This window comes from Desmodus rotundus, chromosome 9 (genome assembly GCF_022682495.2).
Source record: "Desmodus rotundus isolate HL8 chromosome 9, HLdesRot8A.1, whole genome shotgun sequence".
NCBI lineage: Eukaryota > Metazoa > Chordata > Mammalia > Chiroptera > Phyllostomidae > Desmodus > Desmodus rotundus.
This window is the reverse complement of record NC_071395.1, coordinates 103,240,998-103,259,671: the sequence shown is the minus strand read 5'-3', so window position 1 is coordinate 103,259,671 and position 18,674 is coordinate 103,240,998. Positions and strand designations below refer to the sequence as shown.

The window sequence follows — 18,674 nt, the reverse complement described above, 5'->3', positions numbered from 1 at the left end:
GAGCTCTCTCTTGGTCTTAGCTTGGCTCTATTCTGTTCAGTCCAGGCTACCCCTACTTCAGCAATCCTAGATAACAGAGCGCTGAAATTAGACGATACCACCAGAGGGAAATGAAGGAGAAAAACACTGGGCAAAGAAGTCCCAGGACTGGCGGGGGTAAGTGGGGGTGGGGACAAGCAGGCTAAACATGGCACACCTGGGCAGGGGCACTAAAGATAGCAGTAAACCCACCTGCTAACCGGACAGCCGCTGATGCCATTTGAGGAGGAAAAGGCCAAACCAGACCAAACACCCAGTGGGGAAGAAATGAGTCTGTGGGTGAACACTGCGGGCAGATTCAGCACATCACAGAAAAAGTAGTGCGTGTTCCATTCCCAAAAAGGAGGAAAAGGAATGCAGTAACCTGCTTTTTCAGGGACTAGATACCCTTGTTCCATACTTAGGCCTGTCCACTTACCTAGGTCCCTCGCCCTGGCCTTTCAGAGAAGTGCCTGAAGTGTGTTGTTGCCCTGGGCGCTGGCTGGTTAACCCCACAGCTTCCGAGCCAATGCAAATTTTGCTAACTGGCACCTTGGAACAATCCCATCGGGTCTGGTCTAGCTGAGAACAAAAATGTTGTCCCTATACCCAGTGCTGTGAAATAAACCTTGGTGGGGCGGGGGATAAAGAATGCTTTCTCTTTGCAGTTGGTTCTAGCACATTCATTATGGTGATTTTCTTTCTTTCAATGCTTTTAAACATGAACAGGAAGAAAAGCAATGCCTGCTCTAAAGCCCAAGGTAAAGCACTGTGGCCTTCAGGACCTCGGCTGGGTGGCTGGCACTGCAGATGATCTCTTGCCTGGGCCTTCTAGCCTGTCCTTTATGTGTGGGCCTTCCACTCAGCTGGATTTGACCCCCCGGAGAAACGAAAACTGCACTTATCCTCTGGCTCCCTGGCAGCAGCTATTGCTTAGCTGCTATTTAGGACTATCTAGAGAACCAGGAGACAGATCTGAGGGAGTGGGGCCAAACAGCTTATTTAAAGCACTGTGTCCACATACTCAGAGAAATCAATGTATCACTTGTCCAGTAAGTGCACTTTCTTTCTCTGCTTCCCCGCCCAGCCTGGATTACCCACCTTCCCTCTTTACGGCTGTGGGTCCTACTCGAAGCTCGTCCCATCTTATTTTGCCTTAATCCAGCACTCACTGAAATAAGGTATGACCCAACTTCACTTGGGCTGTAAATGAGGTACATTTTAAGCCAAAGGGGTTGAAACTAAGCAGCATGATGAGAGTGGCTGCTTTGGATGGCCCACCAGTGCTGCCTCTCTCCTGAGCATACACCCCTCGTTTCCACAGTCAGCGCTCAGCAGCCGCTGTAAATACAGCCATTTTCCCAGAGAGGCCGGTCTGCTCGCTGCTTTGCTGGGATGGCAGCTTTAGAGAGACTGAGGAGTCAGCTTAGTCTCCACCTGATGCCAGTTTCTTCGGACTCTTCGTTCAGCACAGGGTCAGAACAGATTAATCTTTCACTTAACTTACAGACTTACAGACTCCTTAAACGAAATTCCAGGCTTGAAAAGTAGAAAGTATGAGAATTAAGGTCCTATTTTCTAAGGGAAGGCCACACTGGGCTTACAAAAGCAACAGTACTATAAGCCAAGCTTGCTGCCAGGGTAGAGTGATTTCCCTTGTCATTACCTCCGACGACCCAGGCCATATGGGCCTGTGAGGTTCCACTTCCTCCTCCTGTTAGCCTAGCTGGACCCAAAGAACAAAGAGGGGCTGGGCTATATCACTCTACACAGGTCCATATTCTGGAACCTTTGCCTTTCCAGTGTTGGGCTGAATGGCCGCCATCTCTAAAAGGTGCTAGAAGTCAGGGAATCAAGTCTTACAGATGGATCACCCAAATGTATGAACTTTTCCACGGCCCCTTCCTTCCCCCACGCTTCCTAGGATCACCCTGGGATGCAGCTGATAATTAAGAACACAATCCAAAGGCTGGGGGATAAATTGTTTCTTTGTATTTACAGTCTTCTATGAAATACAAATGACGATTCAGTAAGTCAGTGTATGACAAAAGACCCCCTTAAATTATACCATCTCTCATAAATACTATTTTTCCCAAGTCTGCATTTCCTGGAAGTCACATCGCTCACAGTTAAGCCTGTCTTCCATTTCCGCCATTTGAAGGCTGGTCTACTTCTAACTTGAACTGGGGAATATGGACAGAACCCACCACAACTGATCCCAAACACTGAGACTGTTTTATTTCAAACTCTGATGTCTGTCCTGTGATAAGAAAATTCGACTAGTTGTTCCTGACAGTCCCTGCTACGGGAAAGACAGGTGTCAGACATTCTCTGAAACAAAGTGTCTTTCATCTAGACCCAGAAGGTAGATATAAAACTTAAAAAAGAGTAAGTGGGTCCAAGGCTGTGCATAGCAGCCACCCACCTGGGCCTCGCCCTCAGCTGGTTATCGAGAATGAGACTGCTGGAAAGACCTAAGCAAGAGAGAGAACAAAGGTAGTTCTTTCTAGAGCATGATGGAGATGTGTGACTTCACAGATCCCAGCCCCTCATCACACACACTTCACCCCAGGAATCACATGCCATCAGGCTAGCAGAGGCTTATGGGCCTCGCCTTGCAGCTCTTCATAGTCTTCCCCCGGTTTCAGCTGGGGGCCAGGGATCATCACCGTCTGAAAGAACAGGAAGCTGAGTTACCTTTCATCCAGGCCCATGGCTCAGGCAGAAAAGACCACCCTGGCCTTCATGCCCAACCCTAACAGGAGGATTCCCCTTCCCTGATGCTGCACCACCACCTCTCTCCACTAGGTGGCTCCCAACAGGACTGGCTTCAGATGCCACTAATAGGGCCACAGCTTTCTCTTTTTTAGATTTTATTTATTTATATTTTAGAGAGAGGGGAAGGAAGGAAGAGAGGCAGAGAAATGTCAATGAATGAGAGAAACATCGATCAGTTGCCTCTCGCAGGCCCACAACCCAACCTGGGACCTGGCCTGTAACCCAGGCATGTGCCCTGACCAGGAATCAAACTGGGGACCTCTCAGTTTGCAGGGTAATGCCCAACCCATTGAGCCACACCAGCCAGGGTGGGCCTCAGCTCTCTTAAACCGGACAAGCTGCCTTACCTTGAGGATGGGCTGTTTAGGGGGTGCCCATGGAGGGACGACCTTGCCATGCATTCTCCAGCTCCCATAGGGGTTTGTCAGGTGCTTTTCAAAAACAACATACTCCAGGACATCCTTGGGCACATCTTCTTGCCCATACATCAGTCTGCCAAACCGGTCATAGATGGCCAAAGTCTGCAAGGATGAGAGCGTGTCTGGCCTGTTAGTTCACAGAGGTTTGTTTCTGTGTGTTTTGTTTTTTTAATCTGCACCCAAGGACAGGTTTACTGATTTTAGAGAGAGAGGAAGGAGAGGGAGGGAGGGAGAGAAAGAGAATCATCGCTCAGTTGCTTCCTGTACACGCCCCATCTGGGGACTGAACCTGTGACCTAGGTATGTGCGCTGACCGGGGATCAAACCCGCAACCTTTTTGTTGTTGTACAGGATGACGCTCCAATCAACGGAGCCAGGGCCACTTTTTGTTTTTTTGCACACAAACATTTTTAAAATAACCATAACAAACATTTTAATGGGTAGAAACAAATCATCTCTGAATTCCGAATCTAGACTAACTGATCAACTACTGATACTTTACTCTTAGAGGTGTTTTTTTGCGGGGGGGGGGGGGGGGGGGGGACGTAATTAGGGACAGGAGGAAGGAGGAAGTCAATACCAGGAAGGGTGCGAAAGAACATGCTTGCACCCGTCTTAGTAGAGCTGACTTCTAGCAGTGGGGAAGGGAGTAGTCACAGGGGAAGGAGGACCACGGTGGACCCACAGTCCTGGGCAGCTGTAGCCAGAATTCCAGAGATAGGTGCCCAAGCTGAGAGTGACGAAAAGCTGGGAGGAAAGCAGACCGGTGCCTCTACCTGACGGGTGTGCATGCGGACGGTGACCTGGCCGTACACGTTGCCCTGGTTCAGTATACTTGAACAGCGAACCTGAACCACCTGGGGTGGCTCTAAAGATTCTACGAAGCTCCAGCGGACGGTCTTATATTGGAGGTCCCAGACCATGTCCTGAGAGTAGAAGAAAACAAGTTCTACTGAGTTTCTTCCCTTTAGAGAAGCTGGTGCTTCCTTCCACACCTGCTCACTCCTTACAGTACTAAAGCCAAAATGCAGTATTTCCCACCAAACGCTTTCTTGTGACAACTTTTTCACCGTCCTAAGTTTTGATTAAGCTATTGCTCCAGCCCACCTCACGACAACTCTCTTTCATTTAAATCACAACCCAAGACCAACCTACCTCCTCAGGAACTCTTCTCCAAACCAATGAAAATCACGCCCTAAACCGCCAACTTACCTAATAATACACCCCCCTACCCCTCCCATACATCTTCATACCCTGGTAATTATTACATGTATTTTTGCCGACCACATATATGTTGCCCCCTCCCCAACCTTTTAGCAGGGAAGGTTGGGATTTTATAGGGATATAAAGGCTAAACTACTAAGACAAGGTTAGCTATCCCCACCGCTATGGAGATAAAGGCTGAACTGACAGAAACTGAAATTCTTATTCTTAAATCACAAAGTCCCCCTCCTGGAGGGTCTCCCAAAGTCCCCAGCACCTGTTACCATACAATGTGAGGCTCGGGAGTTCTTGTTAAATCCTCTATTACAGTGCAGGCAAGTGCGGGCTGGCCCAGTGGGGCCCATGCCCTGACTTCAGGGTCCGTACCTGAGGTCACAGCACTGCTTGCTGAGGGACCTCCTCTTTCCTCATCTGCATGGCCCTTGGCAGCATCCATGCCAAGTCATTATCATTCAGGCAAAAACCATGGAACTTCAGCTTTTGCTTTAAACTTCCTACACTTTCAAAACTGATCCTTCTTAAGAAAACCAAAGGAGATGTCTACAATATGCCCATTCAGCATCCCACAATTCTAAGGGTGAGAACCTACCGGAAAACAGTTTTCAGTTGCCAAGGTATGAAGTCGGTCATAGTTTGAGCTGAAAAAGAAAGATATATATATAATTGACTCCTGTTTTTAAAGATGCCCTGTATGAAAATTGAAAATGATTTGGAAAATGGAAAATAATTCATTTTTACAAGTATTTTTTTCACTCCTACTATTTTTTTTTTAATTTAAAAGATGTTATTTATTTTTAGAGACGGGGGAAGGGAAGGAGACTGAGAGGGAGGGAAATATTGTGTGAGAGAGAAACAGTTGCTTCTCACACACCCCCAATCAGGGACCTGACCCCGCAACCCAGGCATGTGCCCCAGTGGGGAATCAAACCAGTGACCCTTTGGTTCGCAGGCCAGCACTCAAACCACTGAGGCACACCGGCCAGGGCTTCACTACTACTATCGACATAAGCCAAGTAATATGCTGACACAAAGATGAATAACATGATTTACCAGAAAATCATGAGCTTCATAGCAGAGCAAAGTTAGGTTTGAATCTCAGGAGCAGAAAGAAATTTCTCTAAAATTATTATACATCCTAAAGATGGGCAAGAGACCCTTACTGGGACATAGAGACTGGTTTTTGCTCTAAGATGCAACAGGGAAAAAAAAATCCAACATAAAGAACAATCAAAAGCTCATCTTTTCTCCTTACCTCAAACACATCACCAGTATCAACTGGCTTGGCCTTGTATCTTACCTACACTATCATCTTTTTTTTTTCTTTTAAGATTTTATTTAATTATGTTTAGACAGAGGGGAGAGAGGGAGAAAGAGAGGGAGAGAAACAACAGTATGTGATTGCCTCTTGCATGTCCCCTACCAGGGACCTGGCCCACAACCCAGGCATGTGCCCTGACTGGGAATCGAACCTGTGGCCCTTTGGTTTGCAGGCCGGCACTCAGTCCACTAAACCACACCAGCCTGGGCAACACTGTCATCTTTGAACCTAATCAAGATAATCACCTGTCTTTTCTGTCCTCCCCTCCCCGCTGCCCATCTTTGTTACCGCCACAGTGAGCCAGTCATGCTGATCCCAGGCAGTAAGAGTGAGAAAACAGATGAATAAGCCCCAGCCCCTCTATACACATGGTTTTAGGAGATTCCTACCTGAGGAATTTCAAATTACCCTAAGAGCACACACACATTTGTTGGGAACCGCCCTGCCTGGTTTCAGAGACTGTAATCCCCTGTGGCTAAGGCTGACCTAAGTGTCCCCTTGTGGCTTGGGACCCTAAGCTATTTAGGAGACAAAGCTTGTCTTCCTGGTAGGGGCACTGCCTCTGCCCCCTTTCACTTCACCCTGCTTGGCCCCGGACGGATGACTGGTTAGCCAATGACGGGTAAGATTCCTCAAAGGAGGGACAACCTAAGACAGGCATTGTCGACAAGGGGCCTTCGGGGAAGGACTTGAGGGGCTATAGAAAAAAGGGGGTGATGGACCCTCACCCCTCGGCTTTGACATAGCCTGAGTCCTCATTCTGTCTGCAAGGAGTCTCCTAATCTCTTGGCTGCCTTACTTCCCCTCCCTGACTTAAGCCTGAAGCAATGCCAGAGGTAGGTGTGGTCCTGTGCTGGAAAGGGTGGGTTCCAGAGGGTGATCAGGCCTAAGAAAGAATGCATAAATTCCTACGAAACCTACTTTGCTAATAACCTCAATTTAAATGATAAGGGTCCAAGCCTGAAATGAGCTTGTTTCCCCAAAGTTTTATGGTCCTTTAGCCATCTGACCCTGACTCTAAATAAGCCCTCATATTTTGAATGTTATCTATTATTTGGTCATTTCTGCCTGACAATGATTGATGAGCTTTCCACGCATGCCCTGTATTCCTATGCAAATTAAGCCAATAAAAGCCTGTCAAGGCAAGGGCCAGTGTGCTCTCCTCTTAAGAGAGTGGCTATGCAGTCCCTTTTCCTCCACAGGACTCGGCAGTCCGTGTAAATTTGTGTCGTCTCAGCCACAGCACTGCGGACACTGTGGGCCGGTGTCCGCATCACACATTCATGACTTTTCCCCACAGTTTAATAATTCCTAGGCAGTTGAAGTCTTTGTCCCTTTCAAAATTCTTATCTCTAATCCTAGAACAGGTAAGGGGTTAGTTCTATCTGCTTCCCTTTCACCTGTGTTCCTAACAGAAAAGATCCCGACTCACTTCTTCCACTGTAGCTCTGGCCTAGACTAGATGAGTCGTGGGGACTGCCGCCATGGCCACCATGCCTGGCACCTCTAAATGCACTTTTTCTCCTCACTCTGCTGGCCTGAAATCCTCAGGAGAAATAAAATCCCTTTCCTATGAGCTCTCTTACTATTCTGCAATATAATTTACACTGAAAAATAAAAAGAAGACATCTACTTTTGGCAACGCAATGGACAGAGCTAATGCAAAACTACTCCCACTACACATATCTAGAAATATTGGATAGAATGTAATATACACAGACACACACACACACACTTTGAAATATGCTATCCTAGTTCACCAGAAAGAAAGGTAAATCCCTAGATGCCAGAAACGGGGAGGAAACTAAAACCTGCTACAACAACAAGCATGAGGGATGACAAAGGGATCCAGAAATAGGATCTGATGTCCAGGAGCTGGGCTCTTCCTAAGACCTTGAACCCTCTGAGAGTTGGAACTCAAATCGCAGAATAAAGCTATGACCACAAAAGGTCCTGCACCTGCAGGAAAGGGAGACTAGAAAAACAGCCCACTAATCTAGAGATAAAGCTTCTCTCTGACTGGGGCTCTAAGTGAGAAAAATAAAATAAAACAACAAAAGAAAACTGAAAAATTAGAGCCCTGAGCCCACATTATACGCAAATGTGGATACAGAATTTATGGTACCAGTATGATGAGAGAATTCCTAAGCTAAGAAATTAACATAAAACTGATACCTAGCCAATGATATCCCTGGGTATCTGGCAGATACACACACAAAACTTGTCTGGAAGAATGATGAATAGAGAACCATTCCAATAAACTAAAATTTTGGATTAAAAAATTTTTAACTTTAAAAAATATTTTAACTGATTTTTAGAAAGAGAGAGGAGGGGGAGAGAGAAGGAGGTGGGGAGAGGGAGAGAGGACAGAGAGAGAGGGAGAGGTGCTGATTTTTGCTGTCCCACTTATTTATACATTCATTGGTTGATTGACAGGGGATCAAACCTGCAACCTTAGGGTATTGAGATGATGCTCCAACCAACTGAGACACTGGGCCAGACCAGACACAGACTTTAAAATAAGTGTAATTAGTATGTCCAAGTAATCAGATGACAGAATGGAGAATTTAGCAAAGAACCTGACACACACACAAAAATAAAATTCTAAAAGTGGACTTCCAGCCAAGATGGAGGAGTAGGTAGACATGCTTCACCTCCTCACACAACCATAAGAAGGATCACAAGTAACCTCAAAACAAAAAACAACCAGAACTGCCAGAAAATCAAACTGTATGCAAGTCTGACAACTAAGGATTTAAAGAAGAAATAGTCATCCAGAACAGTAGGAGGGGCAGAGACAGGGAGCCAGGGCAGAGAGGACACAGTGTGGTGGTGGCGATGTCCCAGAATGGGCGGTCCTACATTCATGTGTGGCAGATAAAAACCAGGAGGGACACCTAGGGAGCGAGTCATCTCAGCCCCGGGCCACACCTCACAGCCCAGGGTTCCAGTGCCAGGTAAATAAAGCCTCATAACTTTTGTCTGTAAAAACCAGTGGGGGTTAGGGCAGCAGAAGAAACTGCTGGTCTCTCAGGAGAGTCCGTTTAAAGGACCTGCATGGTCCTAAAATATACAAACTCACCCACTCTGGGATTCAGCACCAGGGCAGCAGCTAGAAGCGCTCCACTGGCACTTGGGAAGTGGGGGAAGTGACTGGAAATGGGTTGAGATGCCAGTAAATGGCATTGTTCCCTCTCTGACCCCTCCCCCCATATACAGCACCACAAAGCAGTGAAGCGGGTTGCCCCACCCTGCAAATACGTAAGGCTCTGTCCCTTACAACATAACAGGTACGCCAAGACCGGGAGTCAAAGCAGCTCTACCTAATACACAGAAACAAACACAGGAGGCTGCCAAATTGAGGGGACAAAGGAATATGGCCCAAATGAAAGAACAGAACAAAACTCCAGAAAAAAAACTAAACCAAACAGAGATAGCCATCTATCAGATGCAGAGTTCAAAACACTGGTGATAAGGATGCTCAGAGAACTCACTGAGTGTGGCAAATGCATAAGGGAAGAAATGAAGGCTACACTTAGTGATATTAAGAAAAATCCACAGGGAACCAACAGTGAAGGGAAGGAAGCCAGGGTTCAAATCATCAATTTGGAACACAAGGAAGAAATAAACAGCCAACCAGTACAGAATGAAGAAACAAGAATTCAAAAAAATGAGGACACAATAAGAAGACTCTGGGACATCTCCAAATGTGCCAACATTCAAATCATAGGGATGCCAGAAGGAGGAGAGGAAAAGCAAGATAAATTAAAAACTTATCTGAAAAAATAATGAAAGAAAACCTCTTTAATTTGGTGAAGCAAATAGACATACAAGTCCAGGAAGCACAGACAGTCGCAAAGAAGTTGACCCAAAGAGGACCACACCAAAACACATCATAATTAAAATGCCAAAAGTTAAAGATAGAGAGAATCTTAAAAGAAGTAAGAGAAAAGAAGAGAGTTATCTACAAAGGACTTCCAATAAGACTATCAGCTGATTTCTCAAAAGAAACTTTGCAGGCAAGAAGGGACTGGCAAGAAATACTCAAAGTGATGAAAAGCAGGGACCTACAACCTAGATTACTCTGTCCAGCAAAGCTATCATTTAGAATGGAAGGACAGATAAAGTGCTTCCCAGACCAGGTAAAGCTAAAAGAGTTCATCAGCACCAAGCCCTTATTATATGAAATGTTAAGGGGACTTATTTAAGAAAAAGAAGATCAAAACTATGAACAGTAAAATGACAACAAACATGGAGGGCTATCAGTGGGGAAGGGAAAGGGGAAGAATGGGGGGAAAAGATACAGGGATTAAGAAGCAAAATAGACAGGCAGATGTTAAGAATAATATAGGAAATGGAGAAGTCAAAGAACTTATATGCATGACCCATGGACATGAACTAAGGGTCTGGATTGCTGGAGGGAAGGGGGATACTGGGCAGAGGGGGGCAAAAAGAAAAAAAATTGGGACAACTGTAACAGCTTAATCAATAAAATACACTTTAAAAAACCCCTTAAAGTGAAAACCGAAAGCAAGTATAAAACTAAGAAATTCAATAGCTAGGTTTAACAGAGTATTAGATATGACTGAAAAGGGGATAGGAAGATCAGAAAATATCCAGACTGAAGGGGGAGGATGGCATGGAGATTGGGAAATACAGAAAAACGCCTAAGACACATTTGGCACACAGTGAAAAGATCTAACAGATATGTATTCAGAGGCACAAAAGGAGACAAGAAAGTCGAACAGAGGCAACATTTGAAAAGATGTTCTAAGTATTTTCCAACGCTAACAAAAAATGCACCAAAGATTTAAGAAGCAACAGAAACCCAGAGCAGGATAAAAACACCCACATAAATACATACACAGGTACATCACAGTAAACTGCTGAATACTAAAGGCAGAGAAAAAAAACTTAAAAGACAGAGAAAAAAAGAAACTTTAACTTCAAAAAAGCAACAAGAAAAAATAGCTAACTTTTCAATAGTAACAACAGAAGCCAAAAAATGACATCTTCAAAATGCTGACAGAAAACAACTACCAACCTGGGACTCTTGACCCAAAGAAAGCATCCTTTAAAAATGAAATGAAAAAAAAAAAAAACCCAAAACAAATAAAGATGAAATTTTTTAAATGCAGAACTAAAAAGCTAGATGACAATAACATAGAAGATGAATGAGGTGGTAATTGGAATTAAAGTGTTCTAAGGTTCTTTCCCCCCGCCCCCAAGACTTTATTTATTTATTTTTAAAGAGAGGGGAAGGAGAAAGAGAGGGAGAGGAAACATCAATGTGTGGTTGCCTCTCACGCGCCCCCTACTGGGAACCTGGCCCACAACCCAGGCATGTGCCCTGAGTGGGAATCGAACTGTCCACTCTTGGGTTTGCAGCCCGTGTTCAATCCACTGAGCTACACCAGCCAGGGCTCTAAGGTTCTTATAATATTAAGTCAAGAATACATGCCCAGAGCAGGTAGCTCAGTTGGTTGGAGCTTTATGCCAATATGCCAAAGTTGCAGGCTGGATTCCCTAGTCAGGGCACACACAAGAATCAGCCAATGAATGCATAAATAAGTGGAACAACAAATCAATGTTTCTCTCCCTCTGTAAAATCAATTAAAAAAATAAAAATAAAAGAAGAATACACATTAAACGTTTTAACAATAACTTCTAAAAGAATAGAAATAGAATGTAATACTTCCAAACAAGTGGAGGGGGAGGAATAAAAAAGGAAGAAGGAAATTATATCAATCTAATAAATGAAAAGAGAAAAAGCAGTAAAGAAAAATCGTGGCAAATAGAACACACAAAATAATGTGGTAGAAAAATATCAAATATATAAAAAACAATGTTGAACAATAAAATAGTAGGTTTCAAAAAGATATATACAATGATATCATTCATGTAAAATTTTCATTATTTACACATGTACACTTAGTGAAAAGTATAAAAATAAAATATACATGGAATTATGCATAAAATATTGGTTACCTAGAAGAAAAAGAATGAGGAGATGAGACTTCAGCTATATCTATAATGTTTTATCCCTGCCCCCTCTCCCAACTAGAGATTCTGAAGCAAATATAATAAAATGTAAACATCTATTAACATGAATGCTACTTTTTTTATATGTTTGAACTATTTCATAATTCATAAAGCAATTCAAACAATTAATGGATTGTAGAGTACAGATTTGGGGTCCTACCTGAAGCCTAGCCATAGCAACCAGAGCTCAAGAATGTCAGCAATAGTCCAAGGACTGGTACTTAAAATTATTCCAGGCCCTTGAGTGGTTTTCTTCTCCCTAACAGCCTTGACTTTTCCTTAGTTGAATCAAGAAAGCGTTAAAAATTTTCAAAAGAGCCCTGACTTGTGCGGCTCAGTGGCTTCAGCACCAGCCTGCAAACCAAAAGGTCGCTGGTTCAATTTCTGGTCAGGGTACATGACTGGGTTGCGAACAAGGTCTCTGGCTGGGGGTGTGGAAAGGCAGCTGATAGATGTTTCCTTCTCTTTCTCCCTCCCTTCCCCTCTCTCTAAAAGCAGATAAAATCTTCTTTAAAATTTTCGAAAGAAACTTATACCAAATAACTAAGGAAAGGGAAATGTACATACACAATACAAACACACAAAAAGGGTCAGGAAGAATTAGGGATCAGGTGGGGTGAAAACAGCAGCTGTTCAGCAGGGTCTCCCAACACTTGTAGGTGGAGATGAACCAGACCAAATAGTGAAAACCCCCAGGAGCAGGGAGATATTTAAGCTACAGATATTTAAGCGGTCAAAGACAGCTACAGGGCCCAATTATTTCCCACATAGGAAGTTCTACTACCAAATGCGAACATAATGGGTTTAAGACAGGGAGTGAGTGCACTTACTTGTTTAGACAAAGGTGAGCTTCAATGAAGATATCCTTAGCTTTTTCAGGGAAGTCCTTTACTTTAAAATTAGCGTCATATGCTTTTATTTTCCGTATTCTGTAAAATTAAGCAAAAGAATAATTTTTAAAGACTTCATTCAATTCTGTAACTCACAGCTTACATTAACCTGTGGTCAGGGCGCATACAAGAATCAACCAATGAGTGCATAAATAAGTGGAACAGCAAATTGATGTTTCTCTCTCTCTCTTTCTCACAGTCTCTCCCCCTTCCTCTCTCTAAAAAAAAAAAATCAATAGTTTTTTTAAATATCAAAAAAGAGATGCAAAGACACAGAGGCATACCACAATACTATCAAGGAATTGGCAATTAGTTTGAACATGCTGAAGTTTAGGACGAAAAAAATGGAATGAGGAGATGATGATGGAGAGAAGACAAGAGGCAGGTTATAACAAGCCTGGAACACCACTGAAGAAATTTGGACTTTATTCTTCAATAAGGAAGCAGAGAAGAATTTTAAGCAGGAAATGTGGTAAGATCTGTGTTTAGAGAAATAAATTATGGCCACATGAAGAATTAACACCAACTCAATATACTTGTGCAAAGAAATCTATAAATGACCCTAAAGAACCTTAGAATGACAAATACTACACATTTCTGTCCTTTCAACTAAAAGAGGGCCTCAGGTTTTTGCTTTTGCTCCTTACCTAAGGCCCAGTTAGCTCCCAAGAACAGGTCTGTATTCTTGTTCTTTTCTGGCTTTTCTGACTCTCTGAAATTTAAATTCTAATATATGCTTCTTACATATGCTTTCTTTTAACATTACTTTAAATTTTAAAATAGGTGATCAAAAAGTCCTACAAACTTCAGGGTCAACTACCAACCAATAAATGCTGAGATGCTAAGAATCAGAATGCCCATATCATTCCACATTTACTACAGACTTCATTACAGACAAAGAAAATACTGTCAAGTTGTCAAGAGAGTTATATCCAATCCAATTAACCCAAGATGGTCTCTCTGGAATAAAATAGTAACAAGAAATTTTTATCCTAATATTGACTCCCAGTTGTCTCAGACACCTACGACAATTGTGATGCCACATTCTTCTTCAGTCGCTCAGTTTTCTGTGCCAGTCCTTCCTTTGAAATAGATGACATACGAGCATCACCCTCTGGAGGAACATAGGCGTCAAAGATACCAGCTGTAATGAGAAAAGGAGAAAACTATGAAAGCATTGCAAGACTGAGAAAAAGTCATCTTGAGGTCATGTAAAATTGGGAAGGATCCTAGATAAAGTAGGTTAATGATTAAACTTCCATGTAGAGGGAATCGTGTTACATGGGAAAAAAATAGAGTAAGATAATTTAAGACTTCTCTCAGAGCCTCAGTTTCTTCTTGTACAAAATGGGGAAATTTCACTTTTGCCTTTAAGGAATAGTGTGAAAACAAGATCAAAGATGACCTCATGAAATACAATGTATACAAAGTAAATCATTATAGAGAGTCAACTGATTTTTGTAGTTAAATACTGTCAATCGTTTTCCAGTCATTCCCCTTTCCAGAGTATCTCTGACAGGAGACTGAATTAAGGTCTCAGAAATACCATGCCTCACCTGTACAGGCCAAATGTATGGGACGCTCCAAACGTTCCGGAGGAATGACCACTCCTGCTCTCCGCGCATGCTGTATAAACTCCTTTTCTGATTTGTATTTCGGTTCATAAGCAGGAGGTGTGAAACGTCTTTTAGTTCTCACTGGAACTACAGCTATGGACTGAGTCACCAGAAGTGGCTGGAAGGCAGGAAATATTACGATATAGGTAACCTGGAAAAAATGAGGTCTGGAACAAACTCTAAACAAAGGTAGAAAAAGCACATCCAGAGAATGACTTAGGAACAATTATAAAACCACAAAAGGCGGGGGTGGGGTGGAGGGGTGGGAAATGCACCACTACCTTAACACTTACGGGTGTTTCTTAGTAGAAGCTAGTAAGCAACATTTACTAACTCCACTGAACATTCGCTAAAGGCTTTCCTTTAGTACTACCCATAGTACTGGGCAACTTCTAGGGATACTGATTAAAACAAGGCTTCTGCTTTCAAAAGAACCGTCAGTGTAATGGGGAACATAAAACTCCAACCCAATACTGAAATGAGGAGAATGCTCTTATTAAAGCCTAAGAAAAGCCTTCTTGGCATCTGTTTTTACTGAGATTACATTCCGCTCATTCTATTGGCATCTTCACTGTAAACTTCACTCGTTCTAGCTCCCAACTGATTAATAAGCTCTCTAAACGCCAGGTCTCTTTTCTCTCTGACGACGAGGTTTGCTCACGCAGCTACAATGTCAGTACTAGATTCCCTCCTTTCCAGCCACTGTTTCATTTAGGATTATTTACAATCAATGGGAAGCGAGCCCATCTTCCAAACCATTACGTCTTTCCCCTTTAAAACCTTCCTGCCCAACACACCCAGACGAAACAGGACAAACTTAGTCCCCGGGAACTTGCTCGCCCTCACGGTCCTACCCAGGCTTTCACTACTCGGCCAGTTTGTTCAGTAGCTGGATCCCATTTACCTTAAACTCTCCCCTAGCTTTGGTATGACTTGTATCATCCAAGCTCACCAACACCAACTGCAAAGGGACTGTTTCCCTTTACTCTGTCTCCCTCTAGCCCCTACAGTCCTACTCGCCTGGTTCCTACCCACCTGCTGAGACCACCATCCTAAAACCCTGGATAAGCAAAATAACCCCCGCGGCATGGGGGCTGCCATTTTGTTCACTCAAAGGCTGCTGGGACAGGGACTAAGCATGAAGAGCCTGGGGAATGCAAGAAAGCACATAGGGTGGGGCTTGCTCCGTGCAGAATTTTCCAGGGCGCGCGCCCTCCGGCGAAGCGGGAACGCGCACGTGCGCGGGGGGGGGGGGGGGGGGGAGTACCGTTGCGCGTGCGCACTAAAACGGTGTTGGGGGTAGGGTGGAACACACGGCTGTCACGCGCCAACCGAACGCTGGAGCGCGGAGCTACGCCTGCGCATACTGCTTTCAGGCGCCCAGGAGTTGCTGCACTTCTCTGATTGGGGCGTTGCTGCACCTTTTTCCGGAGAGTCAAGAAAAGGTGCGGCTCTTCTGAGACAAGTGGTTTTTTTTTTTCAATGACTACTTTGATCCCAGAAAGGGCGATAACGAATAGTGTCTCCTTCTATGTCTGACCTTAATTTGCTCTGTCACTTTAAACTTGATTCCTAGTTTTCCCAGTCTGTACTGTGAAGAAAATTTTTTCTTAATTTCAAATAAAGGGAATTAATGAGTACTATGTTTATTGAACAAACATGATAACTACTACATTTATTAGTCATTATTTGTCAATTGGGAAAGAAGCACAGGACTAGTATTAACAAACAATATTTTACACTAAGGAATGTTTACCGGGTTCCAGGCAATTTTCAAAGCATTTGCGTATATTAATTAAATTGCTTCTCACCACAAACAAGAGTAATATTCTCCTTTTACATTTGGGTTAGGTTGCAGAGAAATTACAAATTTTAGTTACGGTCAGATGGCTGATACCTGGCAGAATTGGAATTCATGTCCCAGCAGTCTAATTCCAGAACCCATGCGCGCTAACTACTACGCTGCACTGCTGCGTATTCAGTTGTTAAAAGATACATGATTGAGATTATCCTGGAAAATCCAGTGCTGCAAATCATTCCCAAATGGCACACACTTTCCACACTTACCCATAGGTTCTTATCTTATTCTGATGATTAGAATTTATTGAGCACTTACCTACAGTATTCTGCAATGAGTTAGGAGCTATGGTACGTACATATAAGAGCTTACCGGTTGGAAAAGAATTGCTGCAAAGTACCAGGTAAAATGCTAGGGACTATCAAAGGAAAGAGATTACTTTTGGGTCTGGGGATCACATGCATTGTCTTAATTCTTGGCGTCTCAACTATACTGCAAATTCTTCAGGGGTAAGAATTCCCCTACCAGTCCTAGATACAGCATGAAACCTATGGCATTGCACGGGAATAGTGACATGAAATTAGGTGCCATTGTATGCGTTAATTAAAGAATATATATTACTAAGTATTTCAATGAGAATTATGTAGTTACTTCTTAACAGACTCCTGTCCCCAGGAAATGAACCATGATTTTTTTTTTTTTTACTAGTCTCCCTACCAAAGTGAAAAAAACCCACTCCACTGAGTGGTTATTGATTAATACAGAACATTGATGTAGTCTATCTGGGATTGTCCACTGTTGAGTTTAATGTTGGCCATACATGGTAGCCAACACATCCCAGGTCATCCTTTGCCTGCCCTCTGATAAGATTCTCGGGGAGTGAAATTTTGTTTCATATTAGCCTAGATGAAATAATAAAGGGTATCAATATCATTTAATCCATTATTTTTTTTAAATAGACTTTATTTTAGACGGGGGCGGGGAGGAAAAAAAGAGAGGAGAAAATGAATGCACTTATTTATGCATTCATTGTTGATTCTTGTAGGTGCCCTGACTGGGGATCAAACCTATAACGTTAAGAGTATCAGGATGATGCCCTAACTGACCTACCCAGCCAGTGCCTCATGTAATTCGTTCTGAGATGAGTTATAAATGGGCTCTTTTTTATTAGTTGCTCTTTTGGAAAATTCATATTATCTTCCTACCTCACTAACTCCGTGGAAAATTGGGAGCTGTCTTCTGGGAAAGTGACACCACAGGATGTTTCTTAATTCTACAACCCTAGTAATTTACATTTCAGGAAAAGCAAGAGAAGGGAACTCATTGCGCAATTAGAGGTAGGAATAAAGTGATTAGGCCCTTAGCCTCACAAAGGACAGTCTTGCACATAGTAGATGATAAGTATTTATTTATTCAATAAATGCATAGAATCCCAGTCCTGGCTGATGTGGCTCAGTGGACTGAGCGCCGGCCTGTGAATCAAAAGGTCCAAAGGTCACTGGTTTGATTTCTGGTGAATGCACATGTCTAGGTTGTGGGCCAGGTCCCCAGTTGGGGACATCCAATTGATGTTTCTCTTTCTCCCTCCCTTCTCCTCTTCTCCTCTCTCTTTTTTTTTTAAATTTTATTTATTTTTAGAGAGGGGAAGGAAGGAAGAGGGAGAAAACCATCAATGTGTGGCTGCCTCTCAAGCTCCCCACACTGGGGACCTGGCCCGCAACACAGGCATGTGCCCTAGACTGGGAATCGAACCAGCGACCCTTCGGTTCACAGGCCGGTGCTCAATCCACTGAGCCACACCAGCCAGGGCCAGGGCCCTTCCCCTCTTTCTAAAAATAAATAAGACTGAAATCTTTCTAAAATTTTTTAAAAGACGAATAGGATCCCAGATAAAATATGATGAAGCAGAGGGCAAAGTTGACTTCTTATTTCTCTGAATGCAGGGAATTCCTAAAAACCCCTGTTGCCCTATTGAAATTTCTAAACGGAGCTGAAGAGAATGGGATATCCCGTGAGCAGCGGGAGCATGTACTTGCATTTATTCTTCCTCCCAGTGGCAGGTGACAGAATCTAAGATAGAAATTCCTGAAGTTCTGCCTGGTAACCTACATTCTAGGATAAGCACAGTTGATTTAAAGAAGGAAACTCCTTCTGCAGGATTGAAAAAATCTGATTACAATGCAAGTAATAGTTTTGCCATGTATTTATGTCGTACTTCCTTCCCTTGAGAACATGAAGAGCAGAAGTGAATTTCCCCAGATAAGGTGACATAGAAGAAACCAACAATTCTGACTTCCAAGAAATGTTCCCAAGACAGTGTTAGTTAACAATGTTAGCAGAGCTTTTTTGTCACTTCAAGAGTTGGCTATCTATGACTCTCACATAATGGTTAAGAATGCTATAGTGCCTAAGTTTATATCTTAGCTCCACCTCTTTTCCTCACCTATACAAAGGGGTAAATAAGTATCTAACTCAAAGAATTGTTATTAACTCATTAAATGAATTAATACGTGTTCCCTCTCTGGTCAGCTGTGGCCACTGCTTTCCATGACCCTGGAGATCATATACAGA

At 43.2% G+C, this 18,674-nt stretch overlaps 1 protein-coding gene across 1 annotated transcript; it reads right to left on the bottom strand.

Moving 5' to 3' along the window:
- Positions 1–1,971: 1,971 nt before the first annotated feature.
- MRPL45 (mitochondrial ribosomal protein L45) lies at positions 1,972–15,498 on the bottom strand. The gene is made up of 8 exons (XM_024573121.3): positions 15,341–15,498; positions 14,246–14,423; positions 13,716–13,833; positions 12,630–12,728; positions 5,029–5,077; positions 3,992–4,141; positions 3,144–3,317; positions 1,972–2,690 (listed from the first exon to the last, which is right to left on the bottom strand). Exons 1-8 carry the CDS (start codon positions 15,404–15,406, stop codon positions 2,604–2,606), a joined length of 921 nt encoding a protein of 306 aa, XP_024428889.2. The 5' UTR covers positions 15,407–15,498; the 3' UTR covers positions 1,972–2,603.
- Positions 15,499–18,674: the final 3,176 nt, after the last annotated feature.